This window comes from Sciurus vulgaris (genome assembly GCF_902686455.1).
Source record: "Sciurus vulgaris genome assembly, chromosome: 5".
Lineage (NCBI taxonomy): Eukaryota > Metazoa > Chordata > Mammalia > Rodentia > Sciuridae > Sciurus > Sciurus vulgaris.
Window position 1 is genome coordinate 91,576,701 of NC_136465.1, and position 14,864 is coordinate 91,591,564.

The 14,864-nt window shown below is 35.1% G+C and overlaps 1 protein-coding gene across 16 annotated transcripts in view; it reads right to left on the reverse strand.

Moving 5' to 3' along the window:
- Positions 1 to 14,864, reverse strand: part of SOX5 (SRY-box transcription factor 5) — a 955,660-nt gene that overhangs the window by 89,796 nt on the left and 851,000 nt on the right. For all 16 annotated transcript variants that reach the window (XM_079142036.1, XM_079142038.1, XM_079142034.1 and 13 more), the window contains one exon: positions 12,634 to 12,719. In XM_079142036.1, coding sequence (XP_078998162.1) covers positions 12,634 to 12,719 — 86 coding nt within the window. The remainder of the gene's footprint in view (positions 1 to 12,633; positions 12,720 to 14,864) is intronic.

Below are 14,864 nucleotides of genomic sequence, written 5' to 3' on the forward strand. Positions count from 1 at the left end.
AAAAAAAAAAATCTAAAATCTGAAACTCTTCTGGTTACCCACTATTCAGATAAAGGATACTGAATCTGGATAGCCAAATTTTAGATGTAAACATCTGTTATCTTAAGGCAGTGACTACTAATTGGGGGAACAATGTTTTCTGTAATTCTGCCTTATTCCAAAAAGGAAGTCATCATGTCACTACCACTGTTATTCTTTATTACATGTTGAATGAGTTCTGATAATGGGGAAAGCAAAAGAGAATATTGTTACAATTTTCATGTTAGAGGCATTAATTAGCTGGCCCAATGCTTATTTTAACAAATCCTTTAGGAGCTTATTTTGAATTGCTCCTCCATCTCTTCCTGCCTACTTCCTTCATCCAAGGAGCAATTGGATAAGGAGTATGGCATTAAGGGAAAGGTCAAGGTTTAAGAAAGATGGAATAACTGGCATTCATTCACAAAGCCCCCCCTTCTTTTCATGCTCTTGGTTTGGCAGGACAATACTGAGAGACTTCCACAGGAAACAGAAAAGTTGAAATGTGCTGGGCTTAAGCTTTTTTTTTTTTTTTTTTTTTTCTGGAGGAATCGAATAGGGCTCTATTTTCAAGTCTTGTGAAGATACTTGCCAACCAAAGACAGCCCAAAATTGTAATGTGGTTTTTCTTCTTGGTCCTTCTGTCAGAACAGTTCATTCATGACTACAAAATAGTATCTGCATGATTATATAATCATCTTTGAATACTATCTTTCTTCTGAGAAGCAAATAAAATACCAAAAAGATTTGTGATGTAAACAATCTCACTTTGAACCTTCTATGTACAAATAGATATGAACCAGCATGCTTCTCTGTTGTTTTGTTTTTTAAATTCCTTGATCTTTCAATAGCTTTCCACAAAAGAATTAATTCACGGAGCACAATCACTGAACTCAGCAAAATGAAAGCAATTCAGAAGGTTGCCATTGTTACCAATATGCAAATCCTAACCATTGTTTTATTCCTCCTTCCTTAATTTAATGGTCTGAGAGTAAAATTGGCAATTTTTCCCTCCCTCCATTATCAAAAACAACTTAAACATAATATATACAAATGTATGCATTTATTTTTAAGGATATCATGGCCAAATGGGAAGAAGCCAGATTTAACTTTTAGTTGTTAGACTTTTAGGCACACATCTGTTAATATCTGGTTTATCCAGGTCACTACTTAAGAGTCTAAACTGCCTCATCTATAAAATTAAGGAGTTGGAATAGAAGAATGGCTTAAGATTTTTAAGCAAGTGAATCTTTAATTTGAACAATTTTAACCCATAGAACTTGATACATAAAACCAATAGGCATGGATGATACTGTTTGGGGATGAAGACTCCCAACCTCCAGTGAATAGTTTGAAACAACTCTTTTTATCTCTGATGTCTTTTCCATTTCAGATACTCATATTAGGATGGTAGGTTATTACGGGTTTCTCTTAACTCTTATGCTTTATCTGCTTTCTTAAATTCCAAGTTCCTCTATGATCTACCAGGGGATCCTTGAATGATTCATCTTTGTATTCCTTATGGTATTTAGCCCAATAGCTGACAAAATATTTGCTGAGTAAAAAAAATTTCCAGGACATTATGGGTCTATAAAAATAATTAATTCACTTTCACATTAAGGTTTGAAGTGAAACTCTTTTCTCAAAGTAAATAATGAATATAATGAAAAGCTTATAAGTTTTCTCAGCTTGAAAAATCATTTTGTTATAGGTAATGAAGGCATAGGAGTAGAGACATGGCAGAGTGTATGAGTCTACTAATATATCTAGAAAATAATTATTTTTAAATGGTAATACCAGAAAACTTTTTTAATTTAAAAATACATATTACAGTAAAAGTACCCATGTAAAAATTACTTTAGACTTTATATGGTATGTATTTAGAATTGCTAAAGATAATACATAAAAGTATTCATTTGCATTATTGGTATGGAAACATAGGACTGGACATGAAGCATTACTATCATTTTATAGATACAAATATTTAAATAAACAGTAAGCAATAGCAAAATATGGAAAACTACATTCCAAGTAACTAACCAGATTGCTTTTTGATAAGTAAATGAATTGCCTCACATAGATCCTTATGATAGACCTTTATATTATACTACATAATGGAATCAAATAATTTCCTTATATCTAAAATATTTTGCCTCAGTTTTATGAACGTACTTTAGATGCTGCACTGTAAAATAAATCCACATAAAAAAACTTTCCATGTCCAAATGCCCAAATTTTCAAAGAGGCCGCAGCTGCTGCTATTTCTCCCTCTCTCTCTCCCTCTCCCTCTCCCTCTCCCTGTCCCTCTCCCTCTCCCTGTCCCTGTCCCTCCCCCCCTCCCTGTCCCTGTCCCTGTCCCTGTCCCTGTCCCTCTCCCTGTCCCTCTCCCTCTCCTCCTCCTCCTCCTCCTCCTCCTTCTTCTTCTTCTTCTTCTTCTTCTTCATGATGCTAGGGGATCAAAATCTTGGCCTTGTACATTCCAGGCTAGTGCTACATCACTGAGCTAAATCCCTGGCCTTCAAGATTTTTTTTTAAACAATAAAAAATAATATTAATACCAGCTAATAAGACCTATTAAATCAGCTAATAGTATGAAGCACTTATTCTTGCTCAGCTCATAGTATTTAATAAATGACAATTGATACTTTTATTGTTCTCAGCACTTTGTATATATTATCTCATTTAATCTTCACTGAATGATATCATTTATATCCACATTTTATAGACAAGAAAATGAGACATGAAAAGGTAAGGTAACTTGCCCAAGTCACAGAGCTAGTAGGCAACAGCACCATGGTTTAAGGCATGGATGACTGCAGGTTGTGCATGGGTAAGTACTAATGTTACATTACCTCTTTCTACAGAAAAGTGCCTCTTAAAATATTAATCTAAAGATAACACAGTAACACAATAAAAATTTGCTCTAGTCTTTATGTTATTTTCCTTCTAATTATCTTCTAAGAGATGAAAATTTTGTATATAATTAAGAAGATTTCTACCCTATGTTTACCAGTCGTATGTAATGCAATTTACAGGCTCCAGTCAAGTGCTTTGAACCATACTAATAAGGGATAATATTCACAGGTCATATTCAACAGTTTTGTCATACCAACAACAACAAAACTGCATTTGTTCCTCTTAAGGGACATCTGTTCTTATTTGGGTTATTGGTCCCATTAAGGTAAAATTTTTACTTCTGTAAAACTTCCCTCCCAAGGTGGAATTTGTCTTCATAAAACATTTCTTGACTAAATTATACTAGTAACATGAACTAAACCAACAACTGGGCTGAAGAGCAAATTTCTAAGATAAACATAATCTGTGAAGTAGAAGAATATTAGTTCTCTCTTCTTATTCATAGCCAAAACTAGAAAATTGAACAGTTCTGTTTTTCTTGATAAAATAAAAACTGTATTATTTTTATAATTACGATAAATTGGTATTGTTCCTAGAATTATGTCTATTGTTGGCCTTGAGCCTAGCAATCCTTTTAAGTACATTACTTAGTCCAGAAACATTTTAGAGTCACCTAAATATGTTTTGATTAAGAGAACACAGGATGCTATCAAGAAACAGGCATTGAGTTGCGACCAGAAAACCTGGCACTGACTAGTAGTCATATTACTTTAGTGCAGGCAATGCTCAAATTTCAAATATAATTTTAACGTTTACTATGTATTTGATTGGTCATTAGAGTGAAAATGGGCACTGGAAAAGCACATGAACTGGTATTTTTATTCTCAGGTAATATGACACCAGGAAACTACAGAAAGCAAAAAAGTACAGAATAGCATGAAAAGACACTGGCTGTAACATCTCCATTGTCCAAATGTCAAACATCTCCTGGGAACCCTAGGGGTGGTAATAACTATGGAAGAAGCTCCTAACAGGTTCTTCCTTAAAGGGGATTCTGGAAAACTGCTGGGCTCTGACTCTAGCCCATATGGGCTTGGAAAAGTCAGAGAAAATGTTGGCTGCACTTTTTCAGGCCTATTTGCATATGTTCTTTAGTATGCAGAATGTCTCTGTATATAATTTAATTGTTGTTGGGTTTTTTTTGGTCTCTATTAATACATATGCAAATGACTCACTCTTGCAGCTGTGCTGTATTAATCATATGTGTGCTTCTGTCTGTCTGCCCTGCAGGCTCAGGGTCGAAGAGAGAGGAAAAGAAGGAATTCGGTCTTTTAACCTGCAAGAAAATTTACTCATGCAGACAGAAGTCCAACAGCAAATAGCCCAGCAGGGCTGCAACTGAAATGAGAAACAGTTGATCATTTTTTACCCTGTATGGAAATGACTGTGATCTAAAACTTAATCTGAGTAGCATGCTTTTTGGTAGGTAAAGAAGAATATTTAAACATACTCTTCCTTGCAATTCTTTCAGTAACAAGATCTAGCAAGATCTAGATAGCATGTAGATGGCATCTAGATCTTTCCATATGGTTATTCTTCTTATTGATTTTCTGGAGGTTTCTCTTGGCCAAACACTTAAGCCATGCTCAGTCACTCACAGTGTTTGGAAATAAGAAGCAGATATTAGTGTACTGTCATGATTATGGACCTTTTTCAGAGACTGGCAGGAGTTTGACTAAAAAGAATGAACTTCAGTTTTTATCCATATCTACCCTGATGTCACTCTGTCAGACAGAAGCTTAAGCCATTTCTACCATGACTTCTACATACATTTAATGATTGTGGAAATTGATTTCAGCTGATGTCTTATATGATTCATTTTCTTAACACGATTACACATCATTGACCACTCTCTCTACCCAAGAGAATGCATGTTCAGATGTTAGTAGTTGCTGCAGCACATTTGATTTCATTTTTGACAACTTGGAATTTTAAGCCTTTATTCCAAAAATATTATTATGATTTTAAGAATAAATTCTATTAAAATTATTTTTAAAGTTTAATTAATTCAACAGAAATTCATGATTGAATGCTACTTGCTTATTTTGAGTAAAATATGACTGTCCAGGAAGAATTTCAATCTTTTTTCCTTCTGCTTATCATTATTAATCATTGGTTGGACTCGACATTTTTGGCTTCCTATAGGTAGAACAGGTGGCAACCATCTTTTGGCCAAGACAAATACAGTGTTTATAAAGTGAGAATTAAGTGGATAAATATTTTCTTCTAATTTCAAATCTTAGAAGCCTCGCTAAAAAAATAGAAATAGGATACTATAGCACAACTATTACTAATAAAAGATTCATGATGTTCATTAAGTAAAATGCAAATTAACAAAAATTAAGACGAGAAATAAATGGATGACTATTGAGACTTTATTAATTAGAAGCAGACAATTCACTTAGCTGATTTCATCTAGTCACAAATGTCCAAAGTATGACTTTATTTTGTATGAATAGCAATACTCATTTTTAATATAGAATTTAAGCTGGATTAGTTTTGTATATAAATAAATCCCTCTTCTAGTTTTGTATATAAATAAATCACCATTCTTTAAAAAGAAACAATATCATGAGAACAAATATCAAAATCATAATTTGCTCTTGGAAAAAAAAGAGAGAAGAGGAAGAGAGTTTAAGGAAAAGGGAGAAAGACAGAGAACACAGTAAACTCAGGATCTGAGATTATTAATTGACTAGTTACTGTTTGATAACTATATCCTCTAATTATTTGGAAATAATTTACTTCAGTATTACCCGGAAGTAACAAGATGAACCGTACTGCATCAAATAAAAACACCTGTAGTAGCAGATATTCTTCTATGTGCCTGTACATAGGCTAACATCTAATGTAGGAATAACTGGATATTGCAATGTTTGGCCTTTTACTTGTAAATACTTAAAAAGAACTAGAGAACAGTAATAAGTGAAAATAAAAAACATTCTTTATGCAACAGCCCATGGTTATCATAAGGTAAAAAGAAGATAGAGCTGGGGATTTCTCATATGGTAAGAATCTTCCAATAGGGGCTAAGAAAACAAAGTTCCCTGACAGTTAATTTGGAATCTGCTCCAGAAATTAACCATATACTGCTTTATTTTATTAAAAATTACCATGACCTAATAATGGTGACATGACAGTTTCATTTTATATAAACGTACTGAGTATCTGCTTCTTGCTAGGCATCCTTCTGGTGCTGAGATACATTATTAAAAAAAATAACAAAAATGATAATCCTGTCCTGCTAGGCAGTATGTCTGGATCAGACAGACAATACATAAGGAACATAATGAGTAGGTTAGATACTGAGTGTAGAAATGGCTAGTGCTATCGACAAAAGGCAGAACAGAGGAGTTGGAAGTGTGGTATCTCCTGGAAGGTTATTTTATGATTTAAATGTGTTGGTTAGGTAGGCATCAAAAGAGGATATCAGAGCAGATACTTGAATGAAATAGGAGTGTAAGCTTTCTAGGCAGAGGGAAGAGTTTTCAGGTAGAAGGAATAGCCACTGCAAAACTCTCAGGTAAGCATACCTTGCTAAGTCAGGGGACAGAAAATAGACCAGTGTAGCTGGAACAGACTAAGTAAGACTGTGTGAAGAAAAATGGTTATAAAAAAAAAAATCTATGTTTTGTAAATACTGCAGTGCCAAAGATGGTGCTAGACACAGAGAGTTCTTTTATAAATTTCTTCTTATTTAATTAAATAAGAATCATTTTTTATAAAGTTTCAACACTATTTTTTGAAGTGAATTCAAACATTATTTTTCTTCTTGTATGAGCCAAGGATGCCTTTGATTTTTGAATTTCTGCTATTGTCTATTTCAAAAGGATGAGGATTAATTTGTATAAAAAACTAATTGTTAATATTGAGCTTAATTTCATCATTATACACCAGGATAGCTATTTGTGAAAAATAATTTCTTGTAAGTATAATGCTAAGATTCATTCTTCATCCTTTAATTAACATTTATTTATTGAGTCCATAAAATATTTCAAACGCTTGGTTAAGTGCAAACAATGGTGAGTCACTAACTTCATGGGTTTTGCTATCTGGCAGTAGCAAGAAAGTAGGATTTAAAGCATGTCCTACAAATGCTTTAAAAAGGGAAATACAGTGTGCTCTTGAGACACACAGAATCTACATTAATCTAGAAATGGTATCATTACAGTTTTCCTCCCCCAAAAGGTGATATTTTTACATGAACTTAGGGATAAGTAGGAGGTGGTTTGTTAAAGATGGTGCATGATGATGTCCAGGAAGAGGAAACATCACTTATAAAGATCCAAGAGTGGAGAAAGAACTTGAAAATATGAGAGGGATGTAAGGTCTTTAAACAGTAGGAAGACATGACCAGATTTTATTTTATTTTTTAAGTCAGAAACATTCTAACATAGTACAGAATGTACTGAATGGGCAAGATCAAGACAGAAAGACCAATGAAGGCTTGTGTGGTGACTTTTAAGGGTATCCTGACCTAGCAGAGTGACAGTTATGATGGGAAGAAGTAGATGGATTCCTGATATATTTAGTAGAAGTACAAATAGTGAATTAACAAAGGGGGAAAAGGGAGAAAGAGAAGTTAAGGATAGCACTCTTATTTCTGAGCTGAGAGATAGATGGAATGAAGCCATTCACAAGACCAGAGAATAAGCAGGTGTGGGCAGAGGGAGAATAATAACTGGTGAGATACACTTTGAATTGTATTTATAGTCTTTCTAAGCATCTGTGAATTTCCTCTTGATAGCCAACAAGCACTTTGCTATGTGGGTTAGAAGCTTAGGAAGGTCTTAAAGGCATGAGATGAAGTCAGATTTGTTATAAAAGAAATAAATAAAATAGCACAACATGCTAATTTGCACTATTTATATACATATTCTAGATTAAATCGTTTCCTCTATCAAAAATAAAATATATATATGACAATGTTTAAATATTTGAACTGTTTCCAAAAGCACATGGTAAGGTAAATCTTTCATAGGAAGTATTTTTTATTACATGGCATCTCCAGGGATATAAATTAATAGTTAAGAAATAAAGAGTGGTATTATTTAAAGCATGTCATTTTGCTTGTCTTGTAAACTTGGCTCTATTCTTTCTCTAGTAAAGTTTCTTATTTTACTTATCATAATATTATCCAAGTGTGAAGAATCATATGTGAAAGACTATTTCAAAAGAAAACACAAATGGTAGGTAAACAAAATCAACCATGAGTAGAAGTACGTTCATAATGCGCTTTATTAGATCTAGGTGTTAAAAAAAGTATTTGAATTAACATATATCTGCGTAAAGAGGCATGAAATGGAAAATTCTGAATCTGAAGTAGACAGCTGTCATTATAATTCCTGCTGATCCTTTTAGTACTGCAAAGCACATAGTATATTTGTATTAGTGCCAATTAATCAGCATTATTGTTATAATTTTGTTAGCCAGTTACTGAGTTAGCAAATGTCTTAAGAGAGGCAATGTCTCAAAAGTTTAAGATAAAATCTCCAGTACTTGAAGAAGCAGATTTCTTTTTTGTCAAAGGGACATATTGATACATAAATGTTGTAACAATCATTAAATGAGATAATCCTTGTAAAACATAACCATAGAGCCTAGCATAATGAAGTATTCCATAAAACCTGGCTAGCAGTAGCTAATGACATTAGTTGTGATGGCTCTTCATGTAAGTTAAAATCATTATGTTTGGGCCCAAGGAGAATGAAACAACATCATGTTTTTGTTTAAAATACACATTTCCCTTCCACACTATTCCCACTACCATTGAATGAAGATTCATTCAGAGAATCACTTTATCTTAGCCAAGGCTATTTCAGTTCTTCCCCCAACTGATCTTTCTGCTGTTGCCCCAATTCCTCCTTCCCACTGCTGCCTTAGGAAGTGCCTTAGTGAGTTTACCACTCACTACTTAAGATAAATAAGAAAGATTAAGCTACAACAGAAAACAAAATAAGTAAGTAAGCGAGCCACAACAACAAACTCTCTAATAGTTCCAAATAAGATAGCAGCCATGGGCACAAGATAGCATCCACACCACCATCTCCCCTCGTTACCTGGCTGACCTGGCCCTCATTCAATCAATATCCATGATGGATGTCTCTTATCTGATTCTCATTCTCCCTACTCTACCTTTCTTCTCCCACAACATCTATCAGGTGATATCTTGTGAGGGAGGTGAAGAGAGAGAGCACTGGATCTACAGTAGTATGGAGGGCTTGGTTCTTGAGAAAGATGCTCTTCCATCCCTACCCAATTGAGGAGAGAGAATTCATAAACACTGGAAAGGCCAGAAAAAAAGATTTACACGTTGTTTCTCAACTGGTTGTTTATTGAGCTAAAAACATAAAACCTCACCTACTTGGAGAACGATGAGAGTTCTTAAGAAAACATAGCATGTCATGGTGTGGGGGTATGTGCAACTTAAGAAACAACTGTGCCCTTTTTTTTTTTTTCTTCTGGAGTTTTCTAGAGCTGGGCTTGGGTTTGAGAAGAAGGATGGGATTTTCTAGAAGTTGGGACCAAGACTTTGGTGTACCTGTGGTGGTCTTAGAAGGCACAGATGAGGACCTAAGCAGAGAATTGCAGTGTTCCCCATGAAGGAGCACTGAGGTTGAAGAAAGAGGCAGACATCTCGCTACCTAAGCAGCTTCTGGCCCACAATGGTCATATCCCAAATGAAAAGAGGTTTGGAAACAGATGAATGGACTGGACTACCTGCCCTTCTTTAAATAAACCTGGAAAAGCTGATCAATATCCAAAAATAAGCACTCATCATCATCATCATCTTCAAGGTGTCTAAGTGGCAAAGACACTTTTCTTAATCCACATCTCCACAGGTGCTAAGTTGGAGCTGGAGAAGGAAGAGTTATCCACTCTCTTATTTCTGGTCTCAAGAGTTGGAATTCATGACTAATGAGGGAATAGGAGGCAGTGAGATGTGAATATGATATGAAATTAAAGTTTTGAGCAGAACAGAATCTTTTTCTTTTTTTTTTTTAGTACCAGGAATTGAAGCCAGGGACCTTAACCACTGAGCCACATCCCAGCCCTTTTTCATTTTTAGACAAGGTCTTGCTGAATTGCTTAGGGCTCGCTAAGTTGCTGAGTCTGGCTTTGAATTTCCAATCCTCCTGCCTCAGTCTCCCCAGGAGGTTGGATCACAGGCATGTGCCATTGTGCCTGGCCACAGAACTAAATCTTAAAACCTGAAATAAACCAGAAAGCTCTGGCATCTATTCAAGGTAAGAGATGGAAAGTGGAAATTTAACAGAATATAATTAAAAGCAGAGTCTGGAGAAAATTAAACAAGGTCCATACGTTATACTCCACTGAGATGAAACTTCTCAAAGATAGGTGTACAAAACTGGAGGTAGATTTTGTGTAAAGGTAAAGATAAGACTTTCTGATTAGGAATCGTAGTTGGCTTTTCTCTGGCCCATCTGGGTAGGTTTGTAACAGGTATCCTTTGTGGGTCTAAGAAGGCTGAAGTCAAGTTCAGGGGTCTGTGAATACAGTGTTACGAATGACCAGTTAAGTGAGTTGGTGTAGATAGCCTAGGAGAGGTGAGAGTGCCCTCCTAAGAAGAGCCAGAGTCTGCCCTGACATGCTTCTGCAATGTGTTTGCATGTGAATACCAATCTTTTTGTCAATGAAAAAAGGCACATGTGTGTGTATGGTTGTGCGTGTGTGTGTACGCACGCGTGTGTGAATGTATTTTAGTAGTAGTTAATGGTTTCCTGTGAGTTTTAAGTTATTGATTTTCTTGGTGTATTAGTGTTGATTATTTGATGTCATAACTAAAACTCATCAGTTTTAATGGATACAAAACCAGTTATATAAAAAGAACAATAAAAGACAGGTACAGCAATTTGTGCCTATAATCTCAGTTCCCAGAAGGTGAAGTAGGAGGATTGAGTATGAGACCAGCCTAGGCAACTCAGCAAAACCCCATCTCAAAGACAAAAACAAACAATTGCATTATGTATAAGGTCCACAACAATGGAAAATATGGAATATTTTGTGTGGTGCTGATTCACCCCCCCCCCCTTATCCCATTTACAGATCAAATTTTTATAAAATGTCAAAGTAAAGCAAGAACAGGAAATCATCTTTTGATATTTTACAATCTTACAAATGCCTCATAACATACTATAAGGAGGGAAACAAAATATTCTAATGCTATATCTATAGGAAAGAAATTTAGATTGCTGTTTGACAAAGCTACTCTCTACTGAAGTCGTACAATGAAACACAGGGGATACCTCCACCTCACCCTCTCTTCCTCTGTCCACTGAGCTAATGGCAAAAGGAAATGAAAAGCCTCACTTGCTCTGAAAGCTGGCATCCTAAATCTCTAAAACTCCTATTCCCATGTTTGAATCTATTGTCAGACATTCTTCCACCTTCCTTTAAGTTCCATTAGTCTTTTTAGTTTTCCCTGTTACAATCACTTTTCCGTATTATAGTTATTCCCAGATGTCATTTCAAAGGATGACAAATGTTACGTTACTTTTATTGTCCCCATGGCTCCAACACTTCCCAAGGTATTTCCAGCTCAAAGAAACAGACACTGAGAGTGCAGTTTTTCATAGAAAAGGTGGAATAGAAATGGATGTTATTAAGCTCTGTAGAACACAGTATGCTCCTGCCTTCACACCGGTGGTCCCGCCTGTGAAACTCAACGGGTCTTTCAGAAACCCGCCGGGGCTTCTGACAAATCCATGTGCAGACCAGATGTATCTGTCTCTTGATGCTACAATATATAACTATATTTTCTTCATAGATGAAGATCATCTATCATGATGATGCATTTTCATGAATACATTTTAATCTTGTTAAGTACAACTATTTTATATCTGGCTTCACAGGCATACTGTGTTTTTCGGGCTGAGGAGTATAAACACTTTTCATAGAGGAGATAACCCTGATATTAGATTATCTTCTATTCTCATTAATTGCATAAGTATGAAGTCCACAACAATGGAAACTATGGAATATTTTGTGTGGTACTGATTCAAAGATTTAGATGATGAAAGCTACCTTCACTTTAACTTTACTAATCCTCTTTTGAACTGAGGGTTAATTTCTGAAATCTTTGGACACCTGGTAAAGTTATCACTGATATTGTTGGGTGGATGGGAGTATCTATTCTGCAGGGCTAATAGGTGTTACTTGGGAATTCTGGGATAAAGTGATGTTTATTTAGGCTCTTGCTTTTCTCCACTTGCTCATCTAAGCTGATGGGCAGGAGAACAAAGAGACCTACTGAGCACTTCCATAATCCTGGGCATCTTCAACAATTTTAAAGAAAATTTTTGTTAAGTTGCCTTGGTCTGTAAGTGTGTTTGAATATTGAATATCTTTTACAGGTTCTTTTTTTCTCTTTATATCATGATGGGGACCATTCTGTGACAAAATTATAGCACATAGTAATCAAAGCAAAACTACAGCTCACTTTCTTAAATTGTACCAGGGAATAAAAAAATTATAGTGAGTTATCTTTAGTATAGAAATAGGTTGAAAATGAAAAGAATCAGCACTTCAACGTTTGGTTGAGGATCAGCATAAATAAATTTAAAAACAAAAATGTGTGACACAAATATCACTAGTCAGTTTTGTTTTGCTTTAACACGATAATAGCTGTTTTCCATATTGACTTAACCTTTGTCTCCTCCTCATTGTTTCCTGACTTACCTGCAGTTGGAGTGGGCCTAAGCCTGGTGTTGCTGCGGCAGCAGCTGCCATGGTAGTTGGGATCAGCTGAACAGGGTAAGGGTCACCTAAGTAAGAGAATAATAGAGGCGTCAGCACCTTTTATCTACTCTCCACCTGCAAATTAAACTCATGCATTCACTCTTTCCAAAAGCCTTCTTTTGTGTGCCTTGCTGAGGCCTAATGAAAAGCTCTATTGTGCAGCCTTTTACTAACACTCTTTTCACAATTCTGGCTGAGAGAGGAATGTGAATAAAAGGCACAAGCAATTAAGGCGGAAACCTCATCCTTTTTTCATGATGTATTTAGGAAAATGGGGGGGGAGTGCGCATTGATCAGAGGGCTGTACTTTGTAACACACACACACACACACACACACACACACACAGATGAACACACACCTGACAATCTTGATATGAGCACAGTAAATCCTTGGCAAATTTACAGTGTTATTATAGAAGGAACTTAACTAAACTTTATTTTAACAAACAGAACATCAAAGATTGAAGCCAAGTGACTTATCTTTTTAATGCTATGCTAATGCCTCTCTCTCTCTCTCTCTCTCTCTCTCTCTCTCTCTCTCTCTCTATATATATATATATATATATATATATATATTTGGTTGTAGATGGACACAATACCTTTATTTTTATTTTTATGTGGTGCTGAGGATCAAACCCAGTGCCTCACATGTGCTAGACAAGCGCTCTACTGCTGAGCTACAACCCCAGCCCAAATAGCCTCTATCTTGTGGCTGAATTTATATGTTTTATAGGTTACATAAAATATTGGCATCTTTATTATTTTGGAGATAAATGTTTACAAAAGTCTATAAAGACAACAGAAAATAGATGACTTCCTCTCAAAAGATTTTGTCTAAAAATATCATAGTCATTTAAATTTAATTTTAAAGTTCTATTGTATTTTCAAAAAAATATAGACACATACAGAATTATTCTGCATATTTTGATGCAAATTCTAGCTTTCTTTTTTTTTACTCTGTAGAGGTACAACAGACTTTCTACATAAAGCCCAATGATATAACTATTAATGTGTATTATTAGATTTTTGAAATATGATCACAGAAAATAAAGTGATAACTATAGAATAGTTTTGTATTATAAAACACATTTTAGAAGTCTAATTCATAAAAAGAACTTATTGAAAACTATTTTCATGAAAATATAACAAGATAACTCATGAAAATATAATAAGATAACTAAGTTAAGAAATTAATTACAAATATTTATTAAGTACCTTCTGTGTGTTAAGCACTATTCTTGACACTAGAAATAGAGCTTTGAAAAAGATAATGTAGATTTACTGAGAATTTAAAAGAAGCTTACACTCTGGGCTGCTGGAAAAGGCCCCTATCAGTGTGTTCACAAGGTTATATATTTATATATTTATCAGTTTCCTAAATTTTATACTTTGTTGTGATTTATTTTAAATAAATATGCATGTGCTGTATTTTTATTTGAAAGAGGGCCCCCCAAATTACATTTCAGGCTTCAAAATACTTGGATCTATCTGTTGATCTGATCTTCCCAGAGCTTACAGTAAAGGTGGAAGAAGATAATTAAATTACTAGTATAAAATAGAATGACATTTAAATAGCAAGTATACAATGCTATGGACAATATTGTGGGTGCCCCAAACCTGGCCTATGAGGTGGATGATACCTTAGGAAGAAGTTGTGTTTAAGCTGAAACCTGGTCTAAGTGAAAGTCAGATGGGCAAAGAAGGGAAGGAAGAGTGTTTTGGAAGATAAACAATTTCCATGAAGAGTTGGAGTCAGATAAAAGCTTGAAATCATAGCCCAGTTCCTATTTTCCTTAAGAACAGAGAGCAGTTTGGGAAGGAGAAATCAATGGGGCTGAAGTTTTAGGCTACAGGATAAACGAAACCAAGAATGTGAAAAAAAGATATGTAGAGCAAGATCACTTGGGTTGAAGATTGAAAACTGTTAACAGATGCAGAAATCTGTACAAAGGTAACAATGAATTGAAGTACAGTGGTGACATTTGGATGGGAAAATTGAAGTAGTACTTAAGGAGTAGAACTGATGAAACTTACCACTGTTTGCATAGGAGAGTAAGAGAAGACTCGAGGATGACTTCTGGGTTTTTCACTTGAACAACTGATTGAAGAGTGGTACTGTGTGTTGGGTTTGTAAACATGGATGAGAAGCACCATGACCAGGTAGGACTTGG